Genomic DNA, 27770 nt, shown 5'->3' on the forward strand with positions numbered 1-27770 from the left:
TACCAGCCTCCCAAATAAAGTCCAGGCTATTCCAAAACAGCGTGAGCAAATGTTTCACTGTATTCAGATGGAAGCTGATGACTGAAAGATTAGTGCACATTGACCGTGGCTGATGAGAGCAACTTTTAAAGCAATTCAAGTATTCATCAGTAATCTGTTCGGTTCAGAAATACTTTAGTGATCTTTAGTTTCAAGTTTCCAGAAACACAAAGGAAAAGGGAAAGGTCACCTGTTGTGTAAGAAAATAAGATTGCAAACAGTGCTATTACATTTGACCAGGAAAGCAAGGCTATTTAGTTGGTGCACAACAATTTTCTCCATTCCTTGCTTTTGAGGAAGAGAAAAGACTTAAGATCACTTTCTTGACACATATGCAAGCACCAACAGGTTTTCCTTCTGCGTATTGTAACAAACCCCTTTACTCCTCATTCCCGATAACAGCGCAAACCCAGCAAGAATGAAATTTTTACAGCGCACTTCCAGCACCTCTCACACGCTTTTACTTAAGCCTCACAACACCCCTGTGAGGTAGGTAAATATTATTATACCCATATACAGATGGGTAAACTAGGCACAGAAAGGTTAAATCACTTGCCCAAGGTTACACAGCAACTTCGTGGCAGAGCTGAGGGTTGAAACCCAGGAGTACTGTCACCCAGAAATCTGTAATGAGTTTTAGACTGTGGCCACTTTCTACACTCACTGTAAAAGACCATCTGAACAAGCACAGCATTGCACAAATCCAAATAACTCCGCGTTTTACAAAGTGCCTGGTTTTCAAACAGTTGCCTCGCTGCATGTGTCCCAAAGGCCAGGGCAGGGGGGGTGGGGGTGGGGAAGTAAAGTTTATGCTCTCAAATCATTTTTGTCTGCTCGCAATGCTTTGTTTTGTTGTGGTTTTGGGGTTTTTTTAGGTTTTGGATATACGGCAGGAAATCATAGTCCACATTATTTTATCAACAGCATCACTTTCCAGTTGGGTTGTGTGTATGTCTGAATATACATCGAGGTCCAGATGGTTTACGCAGATTTATTTTAATTGCCACCAATTGCCTCCCTCCTCATCAGTGAAGAGCCAGTGGAACATATGCAGCTACCTGTCATCTCATTTTCTCATTTTTCTCATTAACCCACCGTCTGAGCTTCAAGTAAGCAACAAGGGTTGAACACAGGCAATATCTAGCACAGCAGGAAGGCTCCTACCTTTCTTCACATCACACCTCCACAGAAAAGAATCACCACACCATTATTCCCAAGTTCAAACACAACAGAACAATGAAGCGATTCTGAACGTGCTCATGGAGAAATAAGTGGATTGCAACAATCGCTAGCGGTACCCAAAGGTCTGGAAATGCGTTCTGCACACAGTGAAAGGTTTGCCCACGTCTATTTGGGATAGCCTCAAATCTTGTCATTCAAACCAGGCTGAGATTCTCTGCACCAGAATACACCTGAGCTCCGAGGAAAAAAATAAAAACCAGCAATCATAACCCTGGGAAACTACCATCCCCAAAGCCCCAGGGCTTTAGACTACTGCCAAAATAACAACATGCAAGCTTCAGCAAGCAAAGGGTACACAACGAAGTTCACATCATCCCTACCACCTCACATCAAGTACCTCAGCTTCTACGGGAATTGGCATAGACCTTGTTTTGTTGTGGTTATTTGGGTTTTTGTTTTCTGGGTTTTGTTTGGGTTGGTTTTTTTGTGTTTGTTTTTTTTTATATTTTATTTTTGCATGACCACATTCGATCTGAACAGAATCCAGAGAAAAGCTAACCCAGTAAAAGAAGGAAATCCAGAGAAAAGCCTGTCTCCACAAATTTCCGCTGACTCTGGCAGCTTCCAAATTGTCTCTTGCCCAAGCTGCCCAGCGATCAGGCACTAAAAGGTTTTGCAAATGCACAGTAGTAAGTTTTCCTTTTCAAAGCACCTCTGAGCTTCAATGAAATCATGCTGGACAAACCTCAGACCACATTTTCTTCAGGAGGTTTAGTCATGCTGCAGGTATGTGGGTGACAGGTGTGTCATGCATTTCTGTGTAGGGACGAGGAGTAGGGATAAATTGTGAAGTGAGTCTTGTGTGGACAGAAATATATCTGGAGAGCACAGGATGACTGCTCTCTGAAAGTCAACAGCAACGCTCCCCTTAGGAGCAGCATCGGCCAGGTTTTAGCAGACCACTGACTAAAGCTTGAAATTAATTTTGTCCTGTTTCATCTAGTCAGCTTTAAATAAAAATACATGCAAATGACTACTGAGTTTTGGCAGGTGCAGAGAAGGACAGGATAAAGCAGACAATTAGCTCCAATCCAAAACACTGAAAATATATGTATTTACACTTGAAATTGGTGGCTGGCTTGCACTTTCCTCTGGTAATTATATGACATTGGATCCTCTTCTGCAGTTCAGGTTGGAGACGCTGCCGATGAAAAATGCCTTGTGTGGGTGGCAAAGCATGACAAGGGCATGGGCAGAGACCTTGTAATTCCTGTATTTCCATTGTTGATTTGATCTGGTCTGAATCATCCTGTCTCCAAATTAGCTGCCTACAGATGTATAATGCTATCACACTAAGCATGCCAGTCATCTGACATGGATGGAGGGATGGATGGATGTGTTGACATCAGCACGATAAAAGGGACGCTGTTTGCAAAACAACCTCAGCAAAAAAAGAACAAAGTGAACTGAAAAAATACCTTGTCCATTGAATCAGGCAGAAAATAGAAAAAATGCCAGATCAGAGCTGATGGTACTCCACCAAGTCCTGAATCTTGGTCTGTGGCATATAGTTATATCTTTATTAGTAAATCAAGCACTGACAGGATCCATTCTGGCCACAAAGCCAACTGATAAGTGCCGGCCACATCCACACTACTAAACTCTATCACCCCCGATACAGAGCAGCTGCATTCAAACTGTTGATTGGGGATGGTCTCTGGCCAGTGTCAATGCCTGTGCAAGCTGTGGTCAAGCCCAGGGCTCATTGGAGTGGGGCAAAACCATGCCAGGGAAGCTTTGAAAAATATAACAACGGGGATGGTGGAGCCCTCGTGTCCTGGATTTTCCCTGGCACGGCATAGTTGACTGGTTTAGATGATTCCAGGGTGAATCTAGCAGCACAAACTTGCCAGAGAAGTTGCCCACTGATCTTGTGATGTGAATAAAGATGGACTCAACCTTCTCCATGACAGTTTAAAAAACCCCTCATGTGGTATCTTCTGGCAAGAAGGTGGGACGTGGTATAACTAAGCTACCAGGGAGAAGCTGAGGAGTTAAAAACCAAGTGAAACCAAAACAAGTCACTGACTGTCCTGCCAAAGTGCACACCAAAAACCAAAGGGACCCTGGGTGAAAAAAACACAATAACAACAAAAAAAAAAATAACAGGAGGCAAGGACTAGACTCTTAGCTTTGAGATTTGTAACAATAAAGAGATGGGGATAATTTTGCTCCCCATGCTTTTGGCTTGGCAAAAGGCGCTGTTTGGCAACGAGATCACAGATAATCCCAAGAGGAAACTGGTCACCACACCAAACTATCCACCATGAACTTGTTGGGTGTAGTGGTAGAGCACGTGCTTTATGTTAAGGCTGTAATGAACTCCTTCAAAGAGACATAGCTCTTCAGGGTTGACACAGGATCTCACTGGAAATCTTTTGCTAAATCAAGATGCCGGTAGATGTCGTTCAAAGAAAGGACTAATAGTGGAGGCAGAAAGTTTATGCAACGAAGTGTAATGGTAGAGTCTTGACATGCAGCGGAGGCACCTGCCTTCGTTGTTATCCATACTACGAGCCACGAAGAAGGAGGACTTTGGAGCAGGAGTGTGTCAAGCCCTTAGTCAAGCTGGTTTGGTTGTGAGTAATTAGCACTGCACTGAGAGGTAAGGTCACTTCTAGAGTGTTTTGTCCCTCTGTTCCCATAACGGGATGGAGAGGACGGCTGTTGGTGTGGTGGTCTGGAGAAAGGGTCCCGTTCCTGAGGGAAGGCAGGCTGCAGATGCTCATGAGAGGAAACACTGAAGGGTCTCCTCCTCAACTCCTGATGAGTTTGCCTCGGCTTGTTGACTCATTTCACTGTCCTGGTGCGAAGCGGCAGGGTCCGGCTGTTCAGTGGGGCCAGGGAGTGAGGTCACATCTCCAAATCAGAGCTCAGGGTTGACAGGTTTGGGGAGGGGGACCTTCTCATGGTGTTTTTGAAAACGAGGATGCTGTCTCCTGCAGGAAAGGTCCCAGAGGAACATCAGGGTTGTTGGTCATCCATTCCTTCCTCATGCTTATGCCGATGAAAAGCGGATTTGTAGAGTAGAGCTCTTCACAGAAGGACCAAGGAGAGTTTTTACACAAGGCATGAGTCTCAGGGAACTGGATCAGAGTAAATCTACACTAGGAATAAAGACGAGTCAAAAGAAAGTCCTGGGAGGAGAAATGCAGGCCTGTTGCTGGAGGATGGACACCTCTGTGTTTTTATGACTCAGTGGCTGGGGACAGCAAGTTCACTTCACAAATTACCTCTTTTTATGGAGACAGCATACTGATTAGGGAACAGGGTGAAATGTTAGTAGGACACTTGCAAAGGGACTGGTTATGGGACACAGACAATGGAGAAAGGAAATGAAAGCTTTTCACAAATATATATATAAGTATGTGTGTGTATATATATATATATATATTTATGTGCACAGTAAACAAGGGACTGGGAATTCAGATAGGGGATGACAAGGCAAAATCCCTCCCTTTGCATGAAAATGTGACCATCATATTGGTTGTAATCAGCGCCCAGAAACATTTGCCTGAAATGGAGTTTGACTGGGAATTACAGTACCAGTGACAATTTGGCTTCTTATAAACTTTGCCGTGTGTCTATAGTTTGGCGTGAATGAGTCCCTCCCTCCTTAAAAGGGACGAGACACCAGTTAAAAGTTTTCTTTACAAAACAAAATGAAACAACTGAAGAAACCCCAATGTTTTCTCAGAACACTGCAAAGGACCACTGACTGAAAAAAATGTTTCTCTTCAGGTATATTCAGGCGAAGAAAGCATTCAGCTTCTTTAAACTGTTATATAAAATTGGTACTAGTTTCTTTAAATACTATTATAATTAAAAAAACCAAACGATTCCTCAAATTAAAAAACCAAATCATAATCATAATTAAAAAATATTCCCCCCCATGCTGATCTTCTCTTCAGAACAGGTCAGCATGGGAGTTTTGCACCCTAGACAGTTACAGTATTTCTGGAATAAAAAATTGCAATTACACACAGAAAATACTACAGCATTCACTTAAAAATATCTCATTTTGTTGTTGTTGTTTTTCCCCTCCCAAGTAGAGGGATGGTGGGATTGAAAAGATGCCCTGAAACAGGAATATTCCTTTAAAGGAGCAATACTCTCGAAACGGAAAAGGGTGTTGGATAGACGCAAACCCGTGATTTAACTCGAAACAAGAGATTCCAGCACAGAAACAGAATTCAAGAGATGTGAATGTTCAGACACCGGGCGGGTTATTTGGAAATGTCAAGACAACCACACAACCCTCAGCAGGTGACCGTCTAGGCTTTGCCATCATCGGAGGTGGCAGCATCTCCTTGCGGTGAGAAGGCTAAGCTAAACCACGATGCTAAACCACGATGCTCTTGCTACGCTCTTGAATCTCCTGTGGTGTTGTTTCTCACCATGTACTTACAGTAGAGGGTGACACGAGACAGTTTTTTATCAGCAGTTCCCCACATGTACCGAGTTGAAGAATTCTCAGCTAAATCACAACAACAACATCAACGAAAATACAAAGCACCAAATCATCTCGAGACGTGAGTCAGTTTACAGGTTATTACCGTTTGAAGAAGTTTGTTGGTTGTTTTGTTGTTGTTTGTTTGTTTGTTTGTTTGTTTTTAATCCCGATTTTCATGTTTTGTTTTCCTTAAAAACAAAACAAAACAAAACAAAAAATCAAAACCCAAAAACCCCAAAATGGAACGAAGGATGCTTTACAATCACTTTAAGGCTCGCACTGAATGAGACATGACAGGTCTTACACGAGATTACAAATAATACATGTATGCCTTTCACAGCCTTAAAATGATACAGTAGGTCAAATTATTTTGCCAGTCACTGATCAAGTATTGTGCCTTTAAATTGACTCGCTTTTTGCTACTATGCTGAGTTTTATTATTACTGAAATAGTTATTCGATATGTGTAAATGTACTTTAGTATAACGTTTTTGGTATATAATTTCAATGTTTGGAGATTTCTTATTTTCCAGAAATCACGGTGGCAGGCCTTATTCTGGGCTCAAATGGTTGTTATTTACTCCACTGAAGACAGTGGTGCTTTAGCGTGTGCAATTGTTCGAAACAAGATCAGATACTGTGTTATCATATTAATCTGGTGCAAACCGACCATTAAGCACGGCCCATTTACACGAGGAAAACGGTTACATGGTGGGATCACGTTTATAACGTGACTCGGTCAAGGCTCACAGGCTTGGCCAAATGGTGTTATAAATGCATTGCCAAATTGAGGTACAGACCTGATTTTGTCTTTCAGCTTTTGGAAAAAATCAAACTCCATTGGGGGTGTCTTGGCTTTGCTTTCTTATCTTTAGACATTTGGGGATTTTTTTTCTGCTAAATCCAATAAGAGCAACAAGATTTTTTTTTTTTTCATACATTTCTCTCTTTTTGTTTGTTGTTGTTCATTTTTTTCTTTCTTTCTTTTTTTTTTTTTTTTAATTTTAAGGTTTGTATCTCAGTTGTTTGTTTGTTTGTTTGTTTTCCTGGCATATAATCATCAAAGAGTTTTGCATGAGAAAGGTGACAGTACTTAATGAAACTCAGCACCTAAGGGCATAAGGCAGTTGTAGGTTTGTTTGTTTGTTTTTTTATTTTTCAATCAGCACCAATCCCATAAATAATGTTCTACACTTGGTGTACGGTATAAAACTGATGTGGAGATGCCTCCTTCTCCACCTGTGAATCCTAGGTGTGGAAGTTGAAATACTGTTTCTTGTGTGTAAAAAACAAAAGAAAAGTTTTTCTTTTTGTTTTTACTTACAAAACATAGAGAATATCTTTTTTTTTTTTTTTTTATACATACAGCAACCAGAAAGAAAGCTTATCTGAAGGTTTGTGTTTGTTTCATGATCTGTGTTTACCGTAAACAAAAATAAGGTCCCCTCTTTTACTTTTGCTTTAAGGAGCTTTAAAGTGAAGATTCGTATTGTAGCAACTCATATAAGAGAGGTCCATCTCTATACCTAATACCTACAGCTGTGGGGGTGACATATTGGAGGATGTTGATAGTTCTTCTTAACCTCCTGTCTACAAAATGAGCATCCCATGCAGGGTATCTTTTTCTTGGGATGTCAATCTTAATGAGAGGCCCCTCGGGGGGGTAGGGTCGCCCAGATGGAGTAGATGGTACCATTGCTCTCACCTGGAAAACGGGCAAGCAAGTGTCAGCTGTGAGTTCCTCCTGTTGCTCCGTGACCGCTCTGGTGGGCGTAGCCTGGGCCCCCCGGTACCCAGGGGTTTGGGGTGCCATGGGCTCAACATCGGGGGGCAAAGGAATGCCCCAGAGCAGCTCGGCGCAACAGGAGCTGGCAAAGATCTTAGCTCTTGGCCCCATGGGATGCAGCACACCATAATATAACAGCATCAAAGCTATCCCAGCAGCAAAGCTAAGAAAGACACAACACAGTGCTGGCACGGCATATGAGTCAGTAGTGTCAGGATCTCTGTAAAAATACCAAAGGAGCGTCAAGGTAGCGTTCTCCGTCAGGACTACCGTGTAATACGCAAACATTCTGTATCGAGTCCGCCCTTCCTTGACATTAAACCAGCAGAAAATGTACACAATCCCTACCACCATGTTGAAGAGGATCTCCTCCCACTTAGACATGCAGAAATCTGTCCCACCATGGATGATCCAGAAAGCCATGGCACACCAATGGACCACTACAAAGATCCCAAAGTAGAGCTGGAAGATGGAAGCAAAGAGAGCAAAAGAAATAACTCGGGATGAGATGGTGAAGAGGCGCCAGAAGAGATGGATGAGGGCCCCTCTGTAGCTCATACTCTTCTTGTCGTCCCTAGAGTCCCGAAGAAGCTTGTGATAGGAGGCTAGCACCCAAGCCAGGGACATCAGGGAGGCCACAGAGGACACACCTGCCGGAAGACACACAGATCCACTGAGTTAGACAGGAGGTTTGGTTGAAAACATCATCTGCTCACTAAATTATTGCATCTGGGGCAGGCTCAGCAGCCCAAAGGTTCAACTCACGTCAGGTTGTCCTTACAGTCTGGAGGAGAGAAATACAGAAATATCAGTGTGGGAATTGGAAACGATGCTGTAATCTGGAGTTCTCTGACACAGCACATTATGCTTATCTTCATGAGCTGCTGGATCTGTCACCCCACCCCAGCTCTTCTCTTCTTACAGGCAACAGCCTCTGTCCTCGTCCTGATTAGATCAACATTTGAGAATCTGAAATCCGGTTCCCACCTAAATGCTACAGCCCAAGTATGAAGGTTACTTGCTGTAGAAACGGGTCTATCTTGGAGTGCACCATCACAAGAACAGGCACCTATACTCCTTCTAACTGCACGGATCTTTTTTATTCTAAAATACTTTCATACAAGCAACATCCACACTGACTTGTGTGTGTTTCTGCCTTAATCAGGAATCCCCATTTGCATTCGCCTTTGGGAAAAATGGGCACTTGATCAGTTTTTTTGTCACCCTGTGGTCCCATGGAGATGAATGTATAAATATAGGAAACATCAAGACTCATCAATACCCTCCAAATGGTCCCAAAACAAAGAATCTGATCCCTCCAGCAACTCCCCTGCCCTGTTTCCAGGATGAACTGAAGACCTATACTGGAGGTAGTTTAACTCCAGCCTGGTCTCCTTGGCTGGACCACAGATCCAAGTCACAGTCACGTCGCCAGCTCTGTCTCACTCTGCTCCAGGTGGGACCCCCTGAAGAGACCCTGGATCTGGTCCTTGCCTTGTCTGGGACTGCTGAGGGAGGCATTACCAGCATGCAGCTCTGCCCAGTGCACTCAGACCCTTGGTACTGCTCCCATCAGTGAGGGCAGTGCCTGTGCTGGCATCACCCTCGGTTCCCAACTCGTCCCCCCGCACCCTGGCTTGGGCAGTCAGGCCATGATATTCCAAAGGGGCCTGATCTTATTGCCCATCACAACCAACACTTAAATTAGCTCCAAGGGATAAAACAGTGCCCCATCACACTTCAGGAGCCTTAAAAAATATAATACCATTGATTTTTCTCAAGGTTAAATTGAACAACTCATTGAGCAAAACATGGTAATAAAAATTAATTGAAAGATTCTTGGGAAAAGAAAAGGCCACTGGCTTCTTATTCCTTTGCTTCCACTGCTGCTCACTGGACAACTGCTGTGCAGGTGAGGGAACAGATGATGGACTCTGTTTGGGAAGCTCAATGATTTGGTAGCTATAGTTCAATTGGTCCTTGGCCAAAGATTTGTCTCGGAGCATCAGCTATAAAATCTAAAGGAAAAATGATAACGGTTTCAAGCAAAATAAGCAATAACCAATACCCCTCCATCTTTGATCTGTAACGTACTGGAAGAAACCTCCAGCTCTTTTTTCCTTTTACTACTTTAAGAAAACCCAAGGAGCAGCTTGCTCAGAGTTGAAAAGCTAAAATGTCTCAAAAATCTGAATTTCTTCTCCTGTTTTCTTCTCACTTTTCCCTCTCTCTACAAGGACCTGGCTTCTACAAGGATGGAAAGAAGATCTGCTGGCTCTTCAGACCTCACTCTAGAGAATTGATGTTTTTCTTTTTGAGAACTCTCCCCACAGTGCAGTGGGGGGTAGATTTCCCCCCTTCCAGCCCAGCTATGTCTGGAGGAGAGGTGATGGAGAAGGTGGCCAGGAAGGAGGGTGGACCTCCACCTCTGCTCCTCATTGAAATTCTCCCAGCCTGTAGGTCCACCAAAACTCTGCCTTTCCATCAGCTCTCAAATCTCTGAATAACTCACCTTTGGGCTCACATGTGAGCATTTCAGACTGAATTTTAAAAAAACAACAAACCACAAACCATTAAGATCAGTGGCCTTATCAAAGAGGGAAGCTTTAGGCCACCATCTTTACAAAACCCACCATTTTCCCCAAGTTCTAAGTCCTCAATAAGAAACACTTGCTATACTTATACTAACTATAAGACTTGGGGACTCTAATGGATGGAAACTTCTGAAAGTGAATAGCCTCAGCCCCAAACAGATGTAGATAACATTTATTTTTAACCTACACAGATGCATTGCATTTTTGGTAGACATAATAACCGCTTTGGAAGGCTAAGCAGTGTCACACAATTTTTAAGTGATGCTATGTGTATAAGTACTGTTAGTTGCAGTATCTTCTAGTTACTCAGTTTAAAAACTTTCCACGATTAGCAGAAAAAAAATCATATTGTATTGACTTATTTTAGTACTGTTACACTAGAAACTTGTAAGGCATTAGATGTACCTGAGTACTCAAACTTAAGCAGCGCCAACCCACAAGAGACAGATGTGTCACACTGGCTTAAAAATGTTTCTGTTGGGTTCATTTATTCTGGAATAGAGAGAGGAATAAAATACACCAGAAACAAAAACCCAGTATACACATAAAGGCTTTTCCCACTGTAACGTTTTCAGTGCAGAAACCTACACTAATCACAGTCTTTGCTGTAAACTCCACAGAGCTGGCTGAGAGTGTGTGTGTTGAGTCACTCACATTGCGTGTTGATAGTCATCTGAACATCTCCTCGAGTCAACAGGGAGAGGCAGACACCCCCAGAAAGTGATTCACCCTGTCCTAAGATCCGTGTGTGGGACAGGGAGGGGTTGACTCATGCTCCCAAGGTGTCTGACTCCATCCCTTGACAGGGGAGTGCGGGGACATGCGAACACCAGCCGTCAGGTGGGATGAGTCCTACCCTTACAAAACAGTTCGTTGACTCCTCGTTTGTACTAAGATCTGAGGGAGGGAACAAAGCATCTCTAGACAGTTTGACATATTCCTGCCGTTGTTTAAAAATTCACAACTCTGTGCCGAATGTGAAGTTTGGCATCCTAGTGATGAGCAGGATCTGCACCTGAGAGTCAGGAGAGTGCGATCAGTAGGTGGACGTCAACGGGAACCATGGAGTGGTACAAAAACTTCTCCAGTACTTTTTATTGTGTTGCTACAGAAATTATTCCCTAGCTATTTCATACCGACCTAAATGAGAAAGCACACCTTGGCCTTTGTCATCTTGACCATGTGTTTCTCATTCCCATCTTTCCCTGGTACTTTTGGTCTGTGACATCCTCATACAATGTACAACTCTCACAGACTGTGGGATAAACTGTTGCTTTGCTTTTCAACTTCTCCAGGCCTTATTTCTAAGCAAGTATAGAGATCTCTCCTGTCATAACTAAAACAAAAAAGTCCTGATTAAGTTGGATCACATGTGAAGTAATTTTTTATTTTGATTTTGACTATTGCACGTGGTGACTGACGCACCTTCATCTAGCATGAGTGGGTTTCAACTCCCTTCCAAGGTTTGTTTGTCAAAGGGTTGGGGTTGGTTTAAAACTGAAGTAACTTCAAAAAACCCACTCCCACTCCTCCCACTCTGTGCTTCATCTTGGGAGTGCAAAATACATTCCAGGCACTGCCACATCTCTGTGGGCATTCTCAAGCCAGGGGGACATCAGGTACCATGGGGCTGGAAGCCCTGTGGCTGCATCTGTGGGATCTGTATCCCACCTGCCTGTAACAAAGACTGGCATAGACTGGGGTTATCTTCAGACTCTCTGCACCGGCCTATACAACAGCCCTTGGACTCCTCCTGTTACCTGCTAGGAAGCAATGAGTGACTCACAGGCTGTAGTCAGCACCACTGAGGAGTCAAGCCCATGTGTCTTGAATGACACATCACAAGAATTAATCCCTCGGATCCCTTTAGTAAGGTGCCCTGAAGTTCTTATGGTGAGACATCTCCTCACCTACATTTGGCACGGTGAGGTAGATCTCTATAGTGTGCCCATTGGACAGATGAAGCACTAAGATTTGAAGGATTTACCCAAGATCTCATAAAAAATCCAAGCTAGAGCAGGGAATAGATCTCCTTCACATCACAGGGCACCTTACCAAGGCATTTCAGACAGGATTCAGCTCCTACTGTAGAGACTCACCTCAGAGTGTCCATGGGTAAGCAATATCTCTTATTTTACTCAACAGAGAACTAAGGCTTAGTGAAACCATCCCAGATGGGAATCCAGCAACATTTGAGATGGTCTCGGATATTCCAGACCTCCCTGTGGAGCTGGCAGATGTGACAAACTTGCACACAAAAGACAAGAACATTTTTCAGCTGGGAGCTGGAGCGAGGCAGGGTACTCAGCACATCTCAAATGACACTAGGCAAAAGTCAAACAAATTGTTTCCTTAGTCATTATGGGCAGTGGAGCCAGAACTGTACGAAGGTTGTTTTTCAGTCCCTGTGGCTGTATTTCCTATGTGTCCACTGAACAGAAGGGATGCTCGGACACCCCCATCATGTGGAGACACCTCCCTTGGAGACACCTTTGTTTAGGTGTCTGAATCTGGAGCTGAACTCACTCAACACCGTGAACTGCCTTGATGCTGATTTGTTGCCTTAGTAATTTTACCTTTCTCAGGGGGAGTTAACGAACAGTCCTCAGAGATAAACACACGTGGCACGGAGACTAAGCAACAGCAAATGGTGAAGAGAAATGAGAAAGCAGTGGGAAATAAGGCGGCTGTATAGAAGGCTGAACTTCCTGACAAGAGTGTCGGACCAAGGAGTAGAGCCATTGCTTGGGATCGTGAAAACATGAGTGGACTGGAGTATAATGCAGGTAATGATCTGATACCAGAGGAAAGGAGCATGAACCACTCTCAGTTCAAGGGAAGCTCCTGGAGCCTTTCTGAAGCTCGCAGGGACAGGTTGGATTTCAGCCTGTTTCAGTTTGCATCCTCTAGTTCCTACTGATGGCCCAGAAAAAGAAAAGGCCATGTCAGAAATGTAATGAGGGCCTTTGAAAAATCCACATCCACAAGAGAGACTCAAAACAACGACTCCCCTTAAATTGCCATTGCTGTTTTTAAAGCCCATATACGTGCAGAAATAAAAACAGCACATGGAAGCCATCCCAGTCTATCTGGCCTATTCATGCTATGCAATTACACATGGTTTTACAACTCGTCTAATAAAAGCTGTAGACAAATCACACACACACACACACACAAATGAATATTTAAAATGAACAATATATCCATTTTTCCCTCACTCGCAGTGTTGTTTGTACAGTTTTCATCAAGAATCCAGCTGCAGGTTATTGGCTCTAAGTAATGTGAATGCACTTGCTGTAGCGTATTGCCTAAGTGTTCACTGTGGTGCCTGTCCCTTTAAAACTTTAAACGATGCCTCAATGGTGCTCTGTTTCTTTTCTTTTTTTTTTTTTTTTTGACATTAATTCTCCCGAAGACTCTACTAAAACAAGATGGGAAGATACCAACATTTCTCCTGGGTGAGCTGGACAGCAAATATGTGGTGCGACATGAAACCTTCCATCAACCCCTGCGTGAAGGCAACGGTTGCTTAATGCCAAGTGCCACATCTCGCTTCCTCCCCATCGCTCGCTGCCTGCTCAGGCCTCTGTGCTGTGAACCCTGTTATCGCGTTTTCCCCTTTGGGTGGCACGTTCCTCCCTGAAGCTCAGTATGAATCAAGGAACAGGTTTTCATTTTGATGCACACAGAGTGAAAATGCATTTATATCCCAAACAGATCGAGGCAGATTCTGCTTTTGTAACAACGCTGCCTGAAAGTCTCTCCCCCTTACTTTTAAATCTGTTTTTATTTATTTGCACCAAAGTAAAAGGGGTCAGAATCAGACTCCCAGGTCTGATTTTAATTTGTTCCTGCTGGAGTTTGATGCTTGATCTTTCTTTTTTCTTTCCTTTCAGAGGAGGGAATGACTTTTGTCTTCTTTCCTTCATTTTCCCTCTTTGTTGTTCACTTTGATCATGGAAAAATATGGACCATTACCAGTGTATAAATAATAAAGGGCTGCATAGACCATTTTGCCATTAGTTGTCCTCACAGAATTTCAGGACACTTCCTTAAGCAGTTTTTCCTGTGTGCCACCAGTCCATTATGGCAGATGAGCACTGTTCCGCTTATGGTGAACATCACTCCTAAGTCTGACCCAGGAATGTCCCTCCCCTTCTATGGGACACCTCTGTACTCTACTCAGAGCTGGAGTGACCAGGGATGAAAAACCAGAGCCTTACACTGGGAAAGGATGTTACATTGGTGTCCTGTCCTTCTCTCATGAAAAAGGTTGTGGTTTCATTGGGAAAGGAGTGAGTTTCAAACCCTCAGCATCTGCTCCCTTGCTAGGGAGATCTTCTGAGCCCTTCCTCCAAGGAGCATGCACAGCCCCATTCTCTCCAGGACCCGACACCCACAGGACACAGCCTCACCAGTCCATAAGAAATGGAAAAACTACTGGTGACTGGGAAAGGCAGAAAGCAAAGGTAAGTAACTCAGTTCAGGGACCAGTCTCCAAGTAGATCTGACAACACAAAGAGGGTCTTCTACCATTCAATCCCATTGGGACTTGTCAGGACCTGAGGCTTGCTTTGAGTTTCTATACAGGACAGTCCATGTCCAAGCTAGCACTAGAAAGGCTCTTCCACATTAGACCAGAGGAACAGCCATGTTCCCAAACCTTTTACTTTGAGATTGCAAAAGTCCACAGCAAGGCAACTTCAGACCTGCTTGCTCTCCCACCCCTTGGAAGTTAAAGGCTGGCTCATGTCCTGAAATGTGAATGCCTCCTAAAACCTTTTCTTTTTGCTAAATGAAGATGTCCTCACTGACCCCAGAAACATTGGATCTCTTTTTAGTTTCCCCCCAGCCTTCGCCTTAGCACTGCCTGGAGGAACTGGGGTCCACAGTTCACTACGGATTGTATTTCAAAAGGACTTGCTTTTCTCCCCTTTCATCCTGCTGCCTTTCAGTTCTCCCGAATGCCCCTTTCTCTCTGCTGCTAGAAGAGGTGACTGGCCACATTCGTCTGATCTGTGCTCTCATTATCTTGGCTGCTTCTGTCACGTCTCCTCCTATTCATCTCCTCTGTGAACTCGGGAGCTGCCAAACCGACTCAGGCCCCGGGGCCATCTAGTCTGGTATCTTCTCCTGGATGCAAGCCAGCGACTGATCCTTCTGCAGGAGGCACAAGCACCCCAGGCCAAGCAGAAATGGGATAATCTGTCCTCTGTTTTGGATTGTCCTTGAATAACCTCAGAGAAGTGACAAATCTCCTGTTGAAAATGTTGGCTATCACCCACCACATAAGGACTGGCAAAGCTTCCCTCCTGTTTTAAAACACTCTTAATGAAGACCTTCCTTGCATCATGCACGTGCGTCAGTGTTTATCCCACCCAAGGGGAGCTGTCCAAGACATGGGATGAGCTGTCCTCTGGAAATGCCTCTCTGTCTCTCCGTTGACTCTACCTGAAGCGTGGATGATCAAACTGCAATGACCAAACAAGAAGTGGGTAAGATGGATCTTTAGGAGCGGTGGTTTGGCATCCACCAACTCCCCACAAGTGCTCAGAGGGGAGCCCTGTGTCTCAGCAAGGTGAGGAGAGCAGAAAGGAGGGTTGGGGAAGCCTGCTCTTGGCTCCAAGATAATCAGCTCTTGCAGAGCAGAAGTTGACAGGCCCAATATAAGGTGGACGAATTCAAGTGACACAACAAAATATTTTATACCACCGAAAGCCAAGCAGGCAAAACACCCCCCCAGCACCCTCGTGATGAGAGAAGGGTGCCATGATCAGTCAGAGGACATATTCAAGTTGCATTTCCTTGAACAGCCAGACAGAGTTATCACCATCCTCAAGACAGGGGTAACAGAAAGACAATATCCCTCTGCTACATCAGTGAGAAGAAGGCTGATCTCAACAGGCATCTATGAACACAGTTCTCATAGGCATGTAAGTCCACTATTTGCTTTCCTTAATAGCCTTGCTCCTTTCCTAGGATGCTGACCACAGGTATCTCAGTTTTTACCTCTTTATGTCAGCAAAAATGCCACTGTCATCCACGCCATAGCTAAAACATTTCTGGCAGCACCTCGTTGAAATCTCAATCCTTATATACGCACAGATCTTCAAACAAACCTCATCTCCTTTAGCTAACTGAGATCTTTGGTCTTGTATAATGGCTCACCACCAGATAATGGCTCATAAAACAACAGTAGAGAGGGGAAAGGCATATGGGAACCCAGGCCTTGAGAGAACCTGGGTCACTGTGGTGACATCTAAACTAGCAAACAAAAACCAGAGCCAGGACTATGTGTTGACCCTGAACCCAGTTGGCAGAGTCTGCCATGTCCTTACTACTAAACTCTCTCAGTAGTTGTACCCAATCTGCCTTTTGGGAATCATTCCTGGACTATGTGAACTCATTTTCTCATGCCTGGGAAAGCTCTGGGGAAGGGCTAACTGCCCAGAACTGTACCAGAGACCATGATAACAGAATCACTTGAGTGCCAGTGCCTGGGCTCCAGCACTGCTTTCATTACAGGTATAGACATAACCTGTGCACAGTCCTCTGCCTACCACAAACATGGTCATATAATCCCCCTCAGCACTTTAAAAATAATGTGGGAGACCTGTTTTTCCACTCCTGGACATGGATCCTCTCTTATTATCATTTTTTTCCAGACTGGGCTTTGTGACAGTAAATTAGCCCAGGTGGCTGCTGTGTCCAGACAGCTCTGGGGAGCCCAGGCATGGCAGCTAGAGCTTAGATAAGGTGTAACACAGACATGTAGACAGCTTTACACCAGCAAAGTGTTATTTTGGCAGCATAGGTTAATCCTTCTAGGAATCTGGTCTCAGCTGTGCTCTCAAATTTAGGTCTGAGGAAAATGCCAGTGTGACTCTATTGCTATAGCCGGATGGGCAAACTGTGCTTTGTGCCCTCTCTGAAGGGGCATCCAGTCACCAGAGTCTCTGATGGGACTCTAATGGTGGAGTTAAAAGAAATTAACTTCAGAATCACGCTTTTCAGGGGGAACAATGCATGGTAAGTATGTAAGACCACTCAGGAATCTGGGGTGAATTTGGTAAATAGTTTCAGTCCTGAAGAAGATGGAGGCAGTCATGGAGTAGAGGAGAGAAGGGACACACAACAAGGCTAATCTTGCCTTTGGAGTCCCTTTGATGTGACATTAATTATTATGACATTAGTTATGACATGATGCTGTTTATTTTGAAATGGCTCTTCCATTTTGAAACTTCCCCTTAAATGTTAAGAAAATGTAAAGGAAATAATTCACCGTCCCTCTCTTACAAAAGCAGATAGTCACACTTCAGTGGATGCTATTTTGAGGGTGTTAATATAGAATCGTTCTTCCCTTTGTGATTTTTGGCTAGTAAACAAGAAATCTCATTAATCTTACTGATGGTGTTTTTGATGTCGGTGTGGGGCTACATTTGATGGTGTTTCCAATCAGAATAGCTGCTATCACTTAAATTGGTGTTCACATAGCCCAGTAACCTACACCCCGAGCAGTGAGGACTCAGGCTATCTTACACAAGTGCAAATATCCCTCCAGGATCATCCCACCATGCCCTCCTGCATCCTTCCCCTGTGCATCTTCCAAAGGACATGACAAATCTCACGTGGGCAGGGCTGCACTGAGGTCCATAGAGATGCTCAGAACCAACAACTATGTGCATCTCTGTCTTCTAATGCCACTCATATAGGAATGAGAGATGGTCTGGTCTGAGCCTGGCCTAAATTCATACAGGTACCAATCACCTGGGCTAATTCTGCAGCAGAAATGTTCTGGGAGAGCAGCAGCCAGGATTTTCTGGGCACTGTATAGGTTGTTTGGAAATAGAGCATGAGAACTCCTATACGTGTTTATTTTTGTCAAAAGCTGTATGAATTGCCACTCCGTTCAGGGCAAGATACCCTCTGCACAGTCATCACTATAATTGTAAAGACTTTGGTTAAATTCCTGTTAATCTGAATGCCTTTAACCTCTCTCTTGGAATCACACTGAGAAAGAACCCCACCTGAATCCCCCAAAGTGAACAAGAGGATTTGAAGCTCCTCAAGAGATCCCAAGAGATTTCATTTGAAATGCTCCATCAGGATGTCCTGAAAACACCTCCAGCAAGGACAGGATTTAAATCTACACGTGCAGAGAAAAATCCCTCTTTGTAGGCAATGTTACAGGGCAGTAGAGTCTATCACAGAAACCTGGTTCAACCTGAAAGAAATGCGTCCATCAGAAAAATGTACAAGTCACCTCTACAGACTTCCATTGCTTTTTCTTGGTGCACTTCCCGGTTCATCTTGTGCTCATTTGCTTCTGACCCCGGTTCAGAAATCAGAGTAGCCTAAGCAGAGTCTTGTATCTACACGGGCATCAGAATGGCCCAGAGGCATCCAAATCTTACCAGACACCTGAGATGGGAAAAAAACCTTCAACCTAAGCTACCTTTGTAGTTAATATGGAGAGCTAAGTACCACCATTAGCATGGATCTCTAGAGTTAAGACACCCAAGTATGACTATGCTGCTCTTGTAGCCTCTTGGTTAGATGTGCAGTGTTGTGTGGTTGTTGATTGTTGAGATCTAGGTTTCTTCCCTCTGCTATTTAAAACAGTCTTTCCCAGAATAGCAGGAGAAAAAAACCTGTGATTAACTGAGTTGAATAAGATGGTAAAATCCATGATGAGTTACTCTTGGAGTAAAAATCATACTGCACATTCAACAGACGTTTCTTTGTGAAGGACACTTTAGACACAACCTTTAGTGTCCAGTTTGCTCAGATTCTTGAGTATATTGAATATCTTCACAGATTCTAGCAGAGTCACTCCCAGTTTACACTCTGCAAAGATCAGAACGAGCCTCCTATACCAGGATTTTTCAGGCCTAATGTTATTTGAACTCTACTGGTACTTTTAGAAGAGAAACACACCTTGTGATACTACTAGAATGCACTGAAATGGGGAAAAAACCTTTGCTAAGGAAAATAACACATGGCTTGATTTAGAATAAAATCTCTCCTCACCCATTTCTATGTTCTGAGTAGGGATAGTTGGCATGAAAGATCACAAGTCCGCAAACGCGTACAACATACTTGCATTTTAACACCGTACATTTGATATTTATTACAGCATCTTTATCCTGGCATTCTTTTTTAATTCAGCTGAGAACCACAGCCATTGGGAAGAATTTAAATCTGCCTAGCACAAGTTGAAAGGATGTTGCAATCTTGCAAGTGGGACTAAAATACTCCAAAAAAAAAAAAATAGGGGAGCACATCAGCACTGTCAAGGAAAGCCCTAGGAGTTTTGCTGTCTGCTTCTGAAAGTAACCATGAGAATATCTTTTCCCTAGCACAGGTCTGGGGCAGTCAGTTTTTGAACCTGGGACCCCGTGCCTGGAGATCAGTAACTGAGGAAAGCCTAGTTCTGTTGACTGCTACATCCATGTCATTGTTCTGTCTCAGCCTCCAAAACAGGGTGGCTCAATCCAGGCTGTTTGTTGGGAATCGTTCTTGGCCTGTGCTAGCACCTGAGCCAAGCCTGGGAATTGTTTGGGCTGGTGCTAACTGCCATGAGCTAAAAATGTGCCAAGGACTGTGCTGATAATTGAACCACGTGGATGACTGAGATCTGGTGGCTGTGCTCATGTTCTGATGTGTTTCAGTTTATCAGCATAGATGAAAGCCAACAGACTCTTCACCAGATTGGGGAAGCAACATCTTCTGCCAGGGCTTAGTGAAGGAACTTCCTGCTATAAATACAGCTCCCGTGGCCAGTTCCTTGGAGACGAGGCAACATCAAGGCAATGTTTCAGACAGTCTGTGACAGTACCAAACACGGATCCTGCAACCCACCTCTGGTTAATGGTCTGGCCTGAACACAGAAAGTTTGCAGGCCATTAGAGAAATAACTTCATCCCACTTCTGGAAATGCTTTTGACCCGATGGGGAAGAGGAAGAAAACTCAACTTGGTTCACACTCCCTGGCCAAGGTAAGAGGTCTTCATTCAGTGTGTTTAGAGGGGATGCGTTAGCAGTGCACGCTTTGCTAACCTTAAGGTTTATAAATCTTTGTTATTGTGTAAGGTGCCATTGGTGGAATTGTCTTAGCGCCAATTGCAGGTGAGGGGACTGGTGTCCTGAAAAGGAGCATCTATCAACACTTCTGGAGAGTATACAGGGCTGACATCATTAAAGTGAGACTGGCAGAGCATTTCTGTGAGGGGGAGTGACAAAGTGACAAAAACGGATGTGGTGCAGCTGGTGCTGTCTCACAGTGGGGTAGCTGAAGGCACTAGAGACACTGTTTTCCAAGGATAACAGCAGGAACCTGTTTATTCCTCTCCTCTTCCCATGCTTTGTACACTCTGCAAAGGTCTAAGTGATGTGCAGCAGGCCAGAACTCAGTGACACGCCAGCATCCACCCGTTAAGTCACGCTCATGTTGGCTCGTTTCTCCTGGGTCTTTTTGCCTTCTCAGAAGTTCGTGTGTGTACAAGATGGAGTTGAGACTGCCTCTTCCACAGATTAATGAACACTGCCTTCCCCAAGGACAGGCTGAGATCAAAACATGCATCCATTCCTCTACTGCAAACATCTGTTTGCACCTTAGAGCATATCAGGTACGGGCTGTAAAGGGGGAATGGCCATGCCTGGTGCACGTCTCCCATCAGCGACCGTCCATGTGAAGACGTGAATGTACTGAGGGCACTGAGAGCATGAGGCTGGTCAAATGCCACTTAGGACAAAAGTCATTTCAGGAGATTTCTAATGACACAGTAAATCTGCTGCACTCCCAGACTCGGGACTGTCACCCCAAGCTAATCATATAAATCAATTTATAGTTTCTGAAACAAGAAAGTTCTTCCCTTCAGTACTCAGAAATTTTGAGCCAGTTGCATCAACCTGAACTGTTCCATAGGAGCAGAAGCACAGAGAAGTCCCTGCCCAGCACCTGCCCAGCATCTTCCCCATTTTTTTTGCACATCTCAGAGGCTGTGTGCTCTCTGTTCATCCATGCTCTCCTAGATGCCTGACATGAACCCCAGAGCTCCACACTAGAGCAATCTGAAGACAAAAAGAGTTGAATTTCCAGGCATTTTACTAGCCAATGGGACAGCAGTATGCAACCACCTTCTCCTATGCTCTAATCACAAATCTGCTGCGAAAGGTATGTCTCCAAGAAAGTCTGTAGCATAAAATTACCTGAAAAAGCCTTATTTTCCTGCCTGGAATCTGCTTGGCATTAACTTGCTCCCCAGGAGCCTGCAGCCTAGAGATCCTTCCCAAGACCTTTGGCTACTCAAACCTCTTTCCACTGTGCCTCAGTTTCCCAGCTGGCCTGCAGCTCTTAGGAACAGCATGTGCTGATGCTTGTGTAGTGCTCTGATGATGTAAGCCCCTTCCAATGATTACCACAGTCTTACAAAGCCTAAAATTGGCAGCACTGGCTACCTGCCAGTGCTGTCCTGTGAATGGTGACTCATCTTTATTGGCTGTGGCATGTCATACGTGTGATGGTGGCACGTGGTATGGAACAGAAGGGGTTTTATCAGCACTCCAAAATAACAGAACGGGAGCTATGGCAAGGTGGTGGGACAGAGAAGCTGCAGGTGAGGACGGGCTAAGGGCTGACGTCTCTCTTTGGGCTTGCTCCAAAGCCCATTGGAAAAAAAAAAAAAAATGCTGTCACCGGCTTCAAAGGCTCCTGGACCCAGTCCTTCCCCACCGCGCTGGGACAATACGGCCGATGATAGGGCAAGCTTTCCCCGTGTTGCTCACTGCCAGCATGCCTCGGGCTTGGCCTGCTCTCAGCATGCCAGAGCAAGACGTCCTCAGTGCCTACTGCCAACTGTGGAGATGGCTTTTTGATGCTGCTGGGAATTGGCCCGGGACCAGCGACTCATTTCAAGCAGGGCACCAAATTGCTATCTGTCATCCGGCTTTGGTGAGAAGGAGGGGAAGGCAGGAACAGAGCCATATGCCCCACTCTGGCAAAGCACTTCAGTCATATGAGTGGCCTCCCAGGCGAGCTGCTTATGTGTTTGGAGCTATCTGGGCATTTTGTGAGGTGCCTCCTTGGTCTGCTGATGAACATTTAAAGGGAAACTGTGGTTGAATCAGGACAAACTTTCAAATGCAAATTTCCCCAGTTCCTCCCTGCCAAGCTCCTTCAGCAAGCACACAACTGGTGGGGACCTTTGCCCACATGGCAATGAGCTTTTCTGCTCATGCCTCTTCTGTCACAGGGAACCAGGTTTGGGTGATGGATGTCTCCCATTGCTTTTACCCCCCAAGGAATGGCATGAGAGAGAGGAAGAAAGAATATGCCTTCAACCCCACGGACAAAGTTTTAGCATCCTTTTTTTCTTTATGATCTGTCTCACAGCCCAAGCCAAAGCCCAGAGTGTGACTCTAGTAGACCTTACCGCCACCCCGTCTCCTGTTGCTGAGGTCTCTATGAGGCAAAGACTTTTTTTAGGCATACATTGCAGTTATCTTGCTGGTTCTTAGGAAAAAAGAAAGGATGATTTCTGCTTCTGGAGGAACAGAACTTTGCTTGGGTCTGCATTAATGTCTTACCCATCTCAAAGAGAGTCTGTAGGTGAGATGTCAGTCTTTTTTGTACTGAGCCCTGTGGAATCTGCCGCCTGTGTAGAAAGGGTGAACCACAGCTTATTTATGATGGGTAACTCTGGATACAGGACTCTGCACAAATTAAGACAATTTTGTGTAGTGAAGCCACAGAGATTTGAATTAGGGCTTTTGGATTCATGTTTGTGCCCTGTTGGGATGTACATACTTAGTCACACCCAAATTTAAAGTGACCCGTGGGAAACAGGCAGCAACACCTCACAGCAAGCACCTTCCCCTCCATATGTTTTTCCATTCAGCATGGCGTCTCCCACCCATAGCCTTCTGTGGCTTCATCTCTACTAAGAATTGAGTATTTGCAGGGATCTCCAGCCTGGTGGCCAGTAGGCACGCTCTGGCCCTGTACATATTCCATCTCCTGGCATCCGAAGGTGGCCACATCCAGCTGCCCTGCTGGGAATGGTGCCTGGTTTGTGTTTACTCCCAAGGCCTCCTTGGGGATTGTTTGGCTCAGAGTTAGCTGGTCCAAGGCAAAACCATGTCAGACCCATGCTAACAGGGCAACAGTGGTGATGATGAATGTCCACTGCTGGTGCCATTTCTGCTCAGCTCTCCGATGGATGTACCTGCTTGGCTCGTACCTCCTCGATCCATGAAGGATCTTGCAATAACTTCTAGTGCTCCTTCAAGGTTAGTAGTCCTACTTGTAGGATGAACTTCCAAATCTAATGAGTATCTTCTCCATTTTCAGCGGAGACATGGGAATTTTAGTCTCTTTAGTTACGTTCAGGCCAGTGTTGCTCACATTTGAGAACCACACCCTTGGGTGACTAAAGGCTGAAGGCTTTCCCTCCAAGTTGGTTCCTCAGCTAAGAGGAACTTTTAATTTTGGGGCCTGAGTGGGACAGGGACTGAGTAAGAAACAATCCATTCATGTGTCGTCCTTTAGATATGATCTTGGTTTCAGATCCATTCAGATTCCTCAACAAGCCGTGGTGCCTTCAGATATTTCCTAATAGGACATTTCAGACAGTATGTAGTTCACAGCATATCCCTTATTCACAGCATATTATTGGTTAACTATTGGCCTGGCATTGGGGGGAAATTAACTGAGAAATTTATCGCCGCATTGGACTTAATTCATTATCATCCACACAGGAATCCTCTCACTCAGGTGCAGGAGGGTTTAACTTGAGCTTGGCTCATCCTGAACTCACTCAGCTCAACGGGGGATGCCTTCTCTGGGCAGTGAGGACAATGGCTAATCCACCAACGTTGCTTGTCCTTCAATACTCTGCAAAGACCAGTTAAGTCTTCTAAACTAAGTGACAGAAAAGCATCTTAGTGTGCCCCTGCAAAAAGGGAAAAGCCCTGATCATAACGAGCCCCCAGACATGGTACAGAAGGAGTGCGGACATGATAAAATATCAGACTTTGCTTTGGGAGGGACAAGAAGATTTGCAAACTCCACCAAGAACACTCTACAGCGAACATATGTTTGTAGCTGAGATGTCTAAAATCCCTTTTAGGCCTGTTTAAAAGAGCAACACCCTCAGAAAAACTGAAGCTGGCGTTGCTTTTTCTCAAATATACAAGCAGCTTCAGACTACTTACTGGGGGCTTGCAGACACCTCTCAAAATCCCAGAGATTTCAACAGTACTTTGCAAAATGAAGGCTTATGTTGCAAATCTCTTTCAGATCAACAGCAGGGTTATAGAGGAGACGGGCAGACCATCGGTGGATAGACAGTCCTTTTTGTGGGGAGAAACCCTGCTCTGAAAACTGCAGCCTCGTGCAGGCACATTCCCAGCAAAAGCTTTGCGTAAAGAACTGGTGACATGAGTGGAAGGGCGTTAGAGATTCGGCTAAATCTCATTAAGCCTTAAAGTAGCCACATGAAAAAAATTAAGTAAAAGGAAATCTCTTTAAGAAGAGATTTATGCTGAAAAACTGGAATCCCTCTCACCTCACTGACTGCCTAGAAGTTGGGTGTCTCCCTTAAGCTGGTTATATGTGCTCCTTTCCATTCAGTGCAGAGGAACAGGCACTTCTGCAGGGTTAAGGATGGTTTATTCCGCAAGGACTGAGGTGGATTATCTGCTAGAAGAGATTATGAAATTAAGATCTGGGTTGCTGGGTTTTTTTCTTGTTAATATTACGTTTCCCCCTGCAAATGTTATTTAAATCAGGGGAAGTCTTCTGGCCAGTGCTGTCCAGCAATCTGAGAGAGATGGACACCCTTTCATCCCATCCGCTCCTAAATCTTGAGACAGTTAAGGCGAGTGAGGGACAGCAGTTCATCCTCTACAGTGTCCCATCACCTTCTTTTGCCTAACCCTCAGGGTAGGTCTAAATGCATCGCCAAGCTTCTGTGTAGATTCCCTGGAGAAAGTTACTGCTGGAGGGTGAGCATCTCATCTCACCTCCTTCAGCCACTTTGGATCGACGTTTTGGAGGCATCCTTCCAACCTCACCTTCCGTTGACTCTGGTTTGGACCCACACAGCTGTGGCTGTAGCAGATCAATGGCTCACTAAGGGCCCGTACCAACATCAGCTCCTTCCACGTGCACATTCGGGAACTGATGTTGACTCGTTTGTCCCAGCAGCCGCAGCACAAAGCGCCCCAGCTCAGGCTCTCAGCGTGCACCTTCCAGGTCAGATCTGATCGTCTGATGGAGTACGCTGAGTTCTTGCCTCTCTCTGTGCTATTTTCTGCTCTTCCCGAGTCATCAGGCAACGGCAGCTAAGCTGGGATCTGGTCTGCCTTGTGCTAGGGAAATGATGAAGGAACCGATCCTGACCTTCATGAAATCCCCGGGGTGTTGTCCCAAGCTTTACTGAGGCTGGGACTTGACCTCAAATTCCAGCTCCAGCACTTGTGCTGCTGGTGGTGCCAGATGATGCAGGAGATGATCACTCTTGGGTGAGCAGGGGCCCATTAGTGAAACAGGTCTGGGTTTGAGTGCCGAAGGAGCCATAAAATACAGGTTCCACCCAAACCTTTCAAACGGGTCCCTCTCAGGGGAAAATGGTTCTTGCAAGGTATTCTGAGGCTTTTCTTTCTTCTGCCCACCCAATATATATGGAAACCTGGAAATTAAGCGTTAACCCGATTGCATCCCTTTCTACTAGTCCGAGCAGTACCCCCTACTCACTGCAGCTACAATGGGCAAGATCAGCTCCTTCTATCCCCATGCTCCTAAACAACTCTGGAGTTTGAGTAAACAAACAAACTCTGGGTTTGAGTAAAGACCTCCAAGTGTATTCATTATTCTTACCTCAACACCTATCTTAACATGGGGACTAGGAGAAAAAAAGCAAAACTTCCTGATAGTCATTCCAGTAACTCTCTTTCTAAAACTCCTTAAATAGAAGAAGGAGACCTTCTTCTGACCCATTTGGAGAAGCCCGGAGCCTGGATTGGATTCCTGCACTGGGCTTAGCATTGCAGTCTTAAGTGCAGGGCGGACTGGGGCTTGGAGGAGGGATGTATGCCATATAACATGGTAAATTGACCTTGTTCTAGCGCTAAATGAGTCCATAAGAGACTGTGTGAACCCTATAGAAATAGCTGGAGTCTGGACATATTAGCATGAGCTGTACCCGGGTTTATAAGCCCTGCTGTGGGCCGTTTCGCCAGCGTTCATCCCTCAGTGTCACAGCTGGTCCTGTCCCTGTTCAGAGGCAGAACTGGCCTCTTCTGTGACAGACATGATGAGCCAGGAGACACTTGATCTGATTTTTAAACACACTGCCTTCCTGACAATATCCATCTTCCTTTGGTTTCTGCCTGCTTTAAGGGAAACCTTCGATGCTCCCTTTCATAACGGCTCTTCTCAGCATTTAATTTCCTTTAACATAATTACACACTGGCCGGGAGGAGGAGGAAGACAGAGGCATGGAGAAGCTCTAGGAAACCTTGCACCTGAGTCAGGAGAGCCGAGCAAGCTCTGCTGCTCGTATCCATCAGCAGCACGCGCTGCTCAGCACGCAGCCCCGAGATGCGCGACCGCATCTCTGGCAGAGGCACGGGGGGGGGGGAGGCAGGGAGAAGGTGCACTGGGGGACCCTGAGAGCTTGGCTGCTGGAGCGTGGCAGGCAAAGAGCCCTCCAGGGCTCGGGAAGGCAGGCGGGGACGTGCGCTGCCTTGGAAGAGATCGCAGCCTGCTCGTTGTGGTGGAGGAACGGAGGAACTGCATAGCTGAAGAAGGGAGGGGGTTGAAAAATGATGCAGCTTGTTCAGTGGATTAGGCAGCCATGCCTGGAAGTGGTAAACTGAAAAAGCCACAGATTTGAAAGCCGGGGGGGGGGGGGATTATTTGGCCATGTCGTCTGACTTGCAGCACAACAGAGGCCATCAAATTTCACCCAGCGTTTTCTGTAGCGAGTCCAACAACCTGCGTAACGCCCTGGCAAGCCTCTTAGGTTATCATTTATACATTTTTAGTAGGGTTAATAATGTTGGAAGCAGCAGGAAAAGGGTGCTGGCAAATGTGAGCAGTGCTAGCAGGAGTTGTAGAAAGGCATGTTCATCATGTCAGCACTTAGGAGGCCTGGTGAGCTTGTGATGAGAGGTTTCAGAAAAAAACCCCTGCATAAATAGAAGAAGGGAGGCCTTCTCCTATAAACAACTGTGATAGACATGTGTGAAGTATGGAGGAAGGGGACAGCAGTCTGACTGACTGCTGCTGTAGATAGTGGTGACTTTGGTCCAACCAGCAAATTTTAACCCTGAAGAACTGCCCAGTTCCAATCTCAGCTCCAAGAAACTCCTCAGGTCTGTCAAAAATGGCATGGCCCAAACAGGCTGTCTTTGGGAAGCTGAGTGTCATCCCTGGTGTGTGAATTGAGCAGGGGCTGAATAACCCAGCAGCTCATCAGCTGATACCACTGTTGGTCCTTGGAAAGGACAATTCTCCCTCCAGCCGGTGACCCGTAGGCAGCCAGCATGCTCACGGGCATGGACTGGTAGAGCTGCTCACCCCAGGGCTGGACAGGGGCATATGCCTCTCAACTGGGGTGGATGCCCCGTGCTCAGGACATCATTGCAGCAAA

At 45.2% G+C, this 27770-nt stretch overlaps 1 protein-coding gene across 2 annotated transcripts in view; it reads right to left on the reverse strand.

The window, feature by feature from the left end:
* Positions 1-5129: 5129 nt before the first annotated feature.
* Positions 5130-27770, reverse strand: part of XKR6 (XK related 6) — a 188279-nt gene continuing 165638 nt past the window's right edge. For both annotated transcript variants that reach the window (XM_074895466.1, XM_074895465.1), the window contains one exon: positions 5130-8169. In XM_074895466.1, coding sequence (XP_074751567.1) covers positions 7205-8169 — 965 coding nt within the window. In that variant the 3' untranslated portion in view covers positions 5130-7204. The remainder of the gene's footprint in view (positions 8170-27770) is intronic.

Source organism: Athene noctua, chromosome 1, assembly GCF_965140245.1.
Source record: "Athene noctua chromosome 1, bAthNoc1.hap1.1, whole genome shotgun sequence".
NCBI classification, from domain to species: domain Eukaryota; kingdom Metazoa; phylum Chordata; class Aves; order Strigiformes; family Strigidae; genus Athene; species Athene noctua.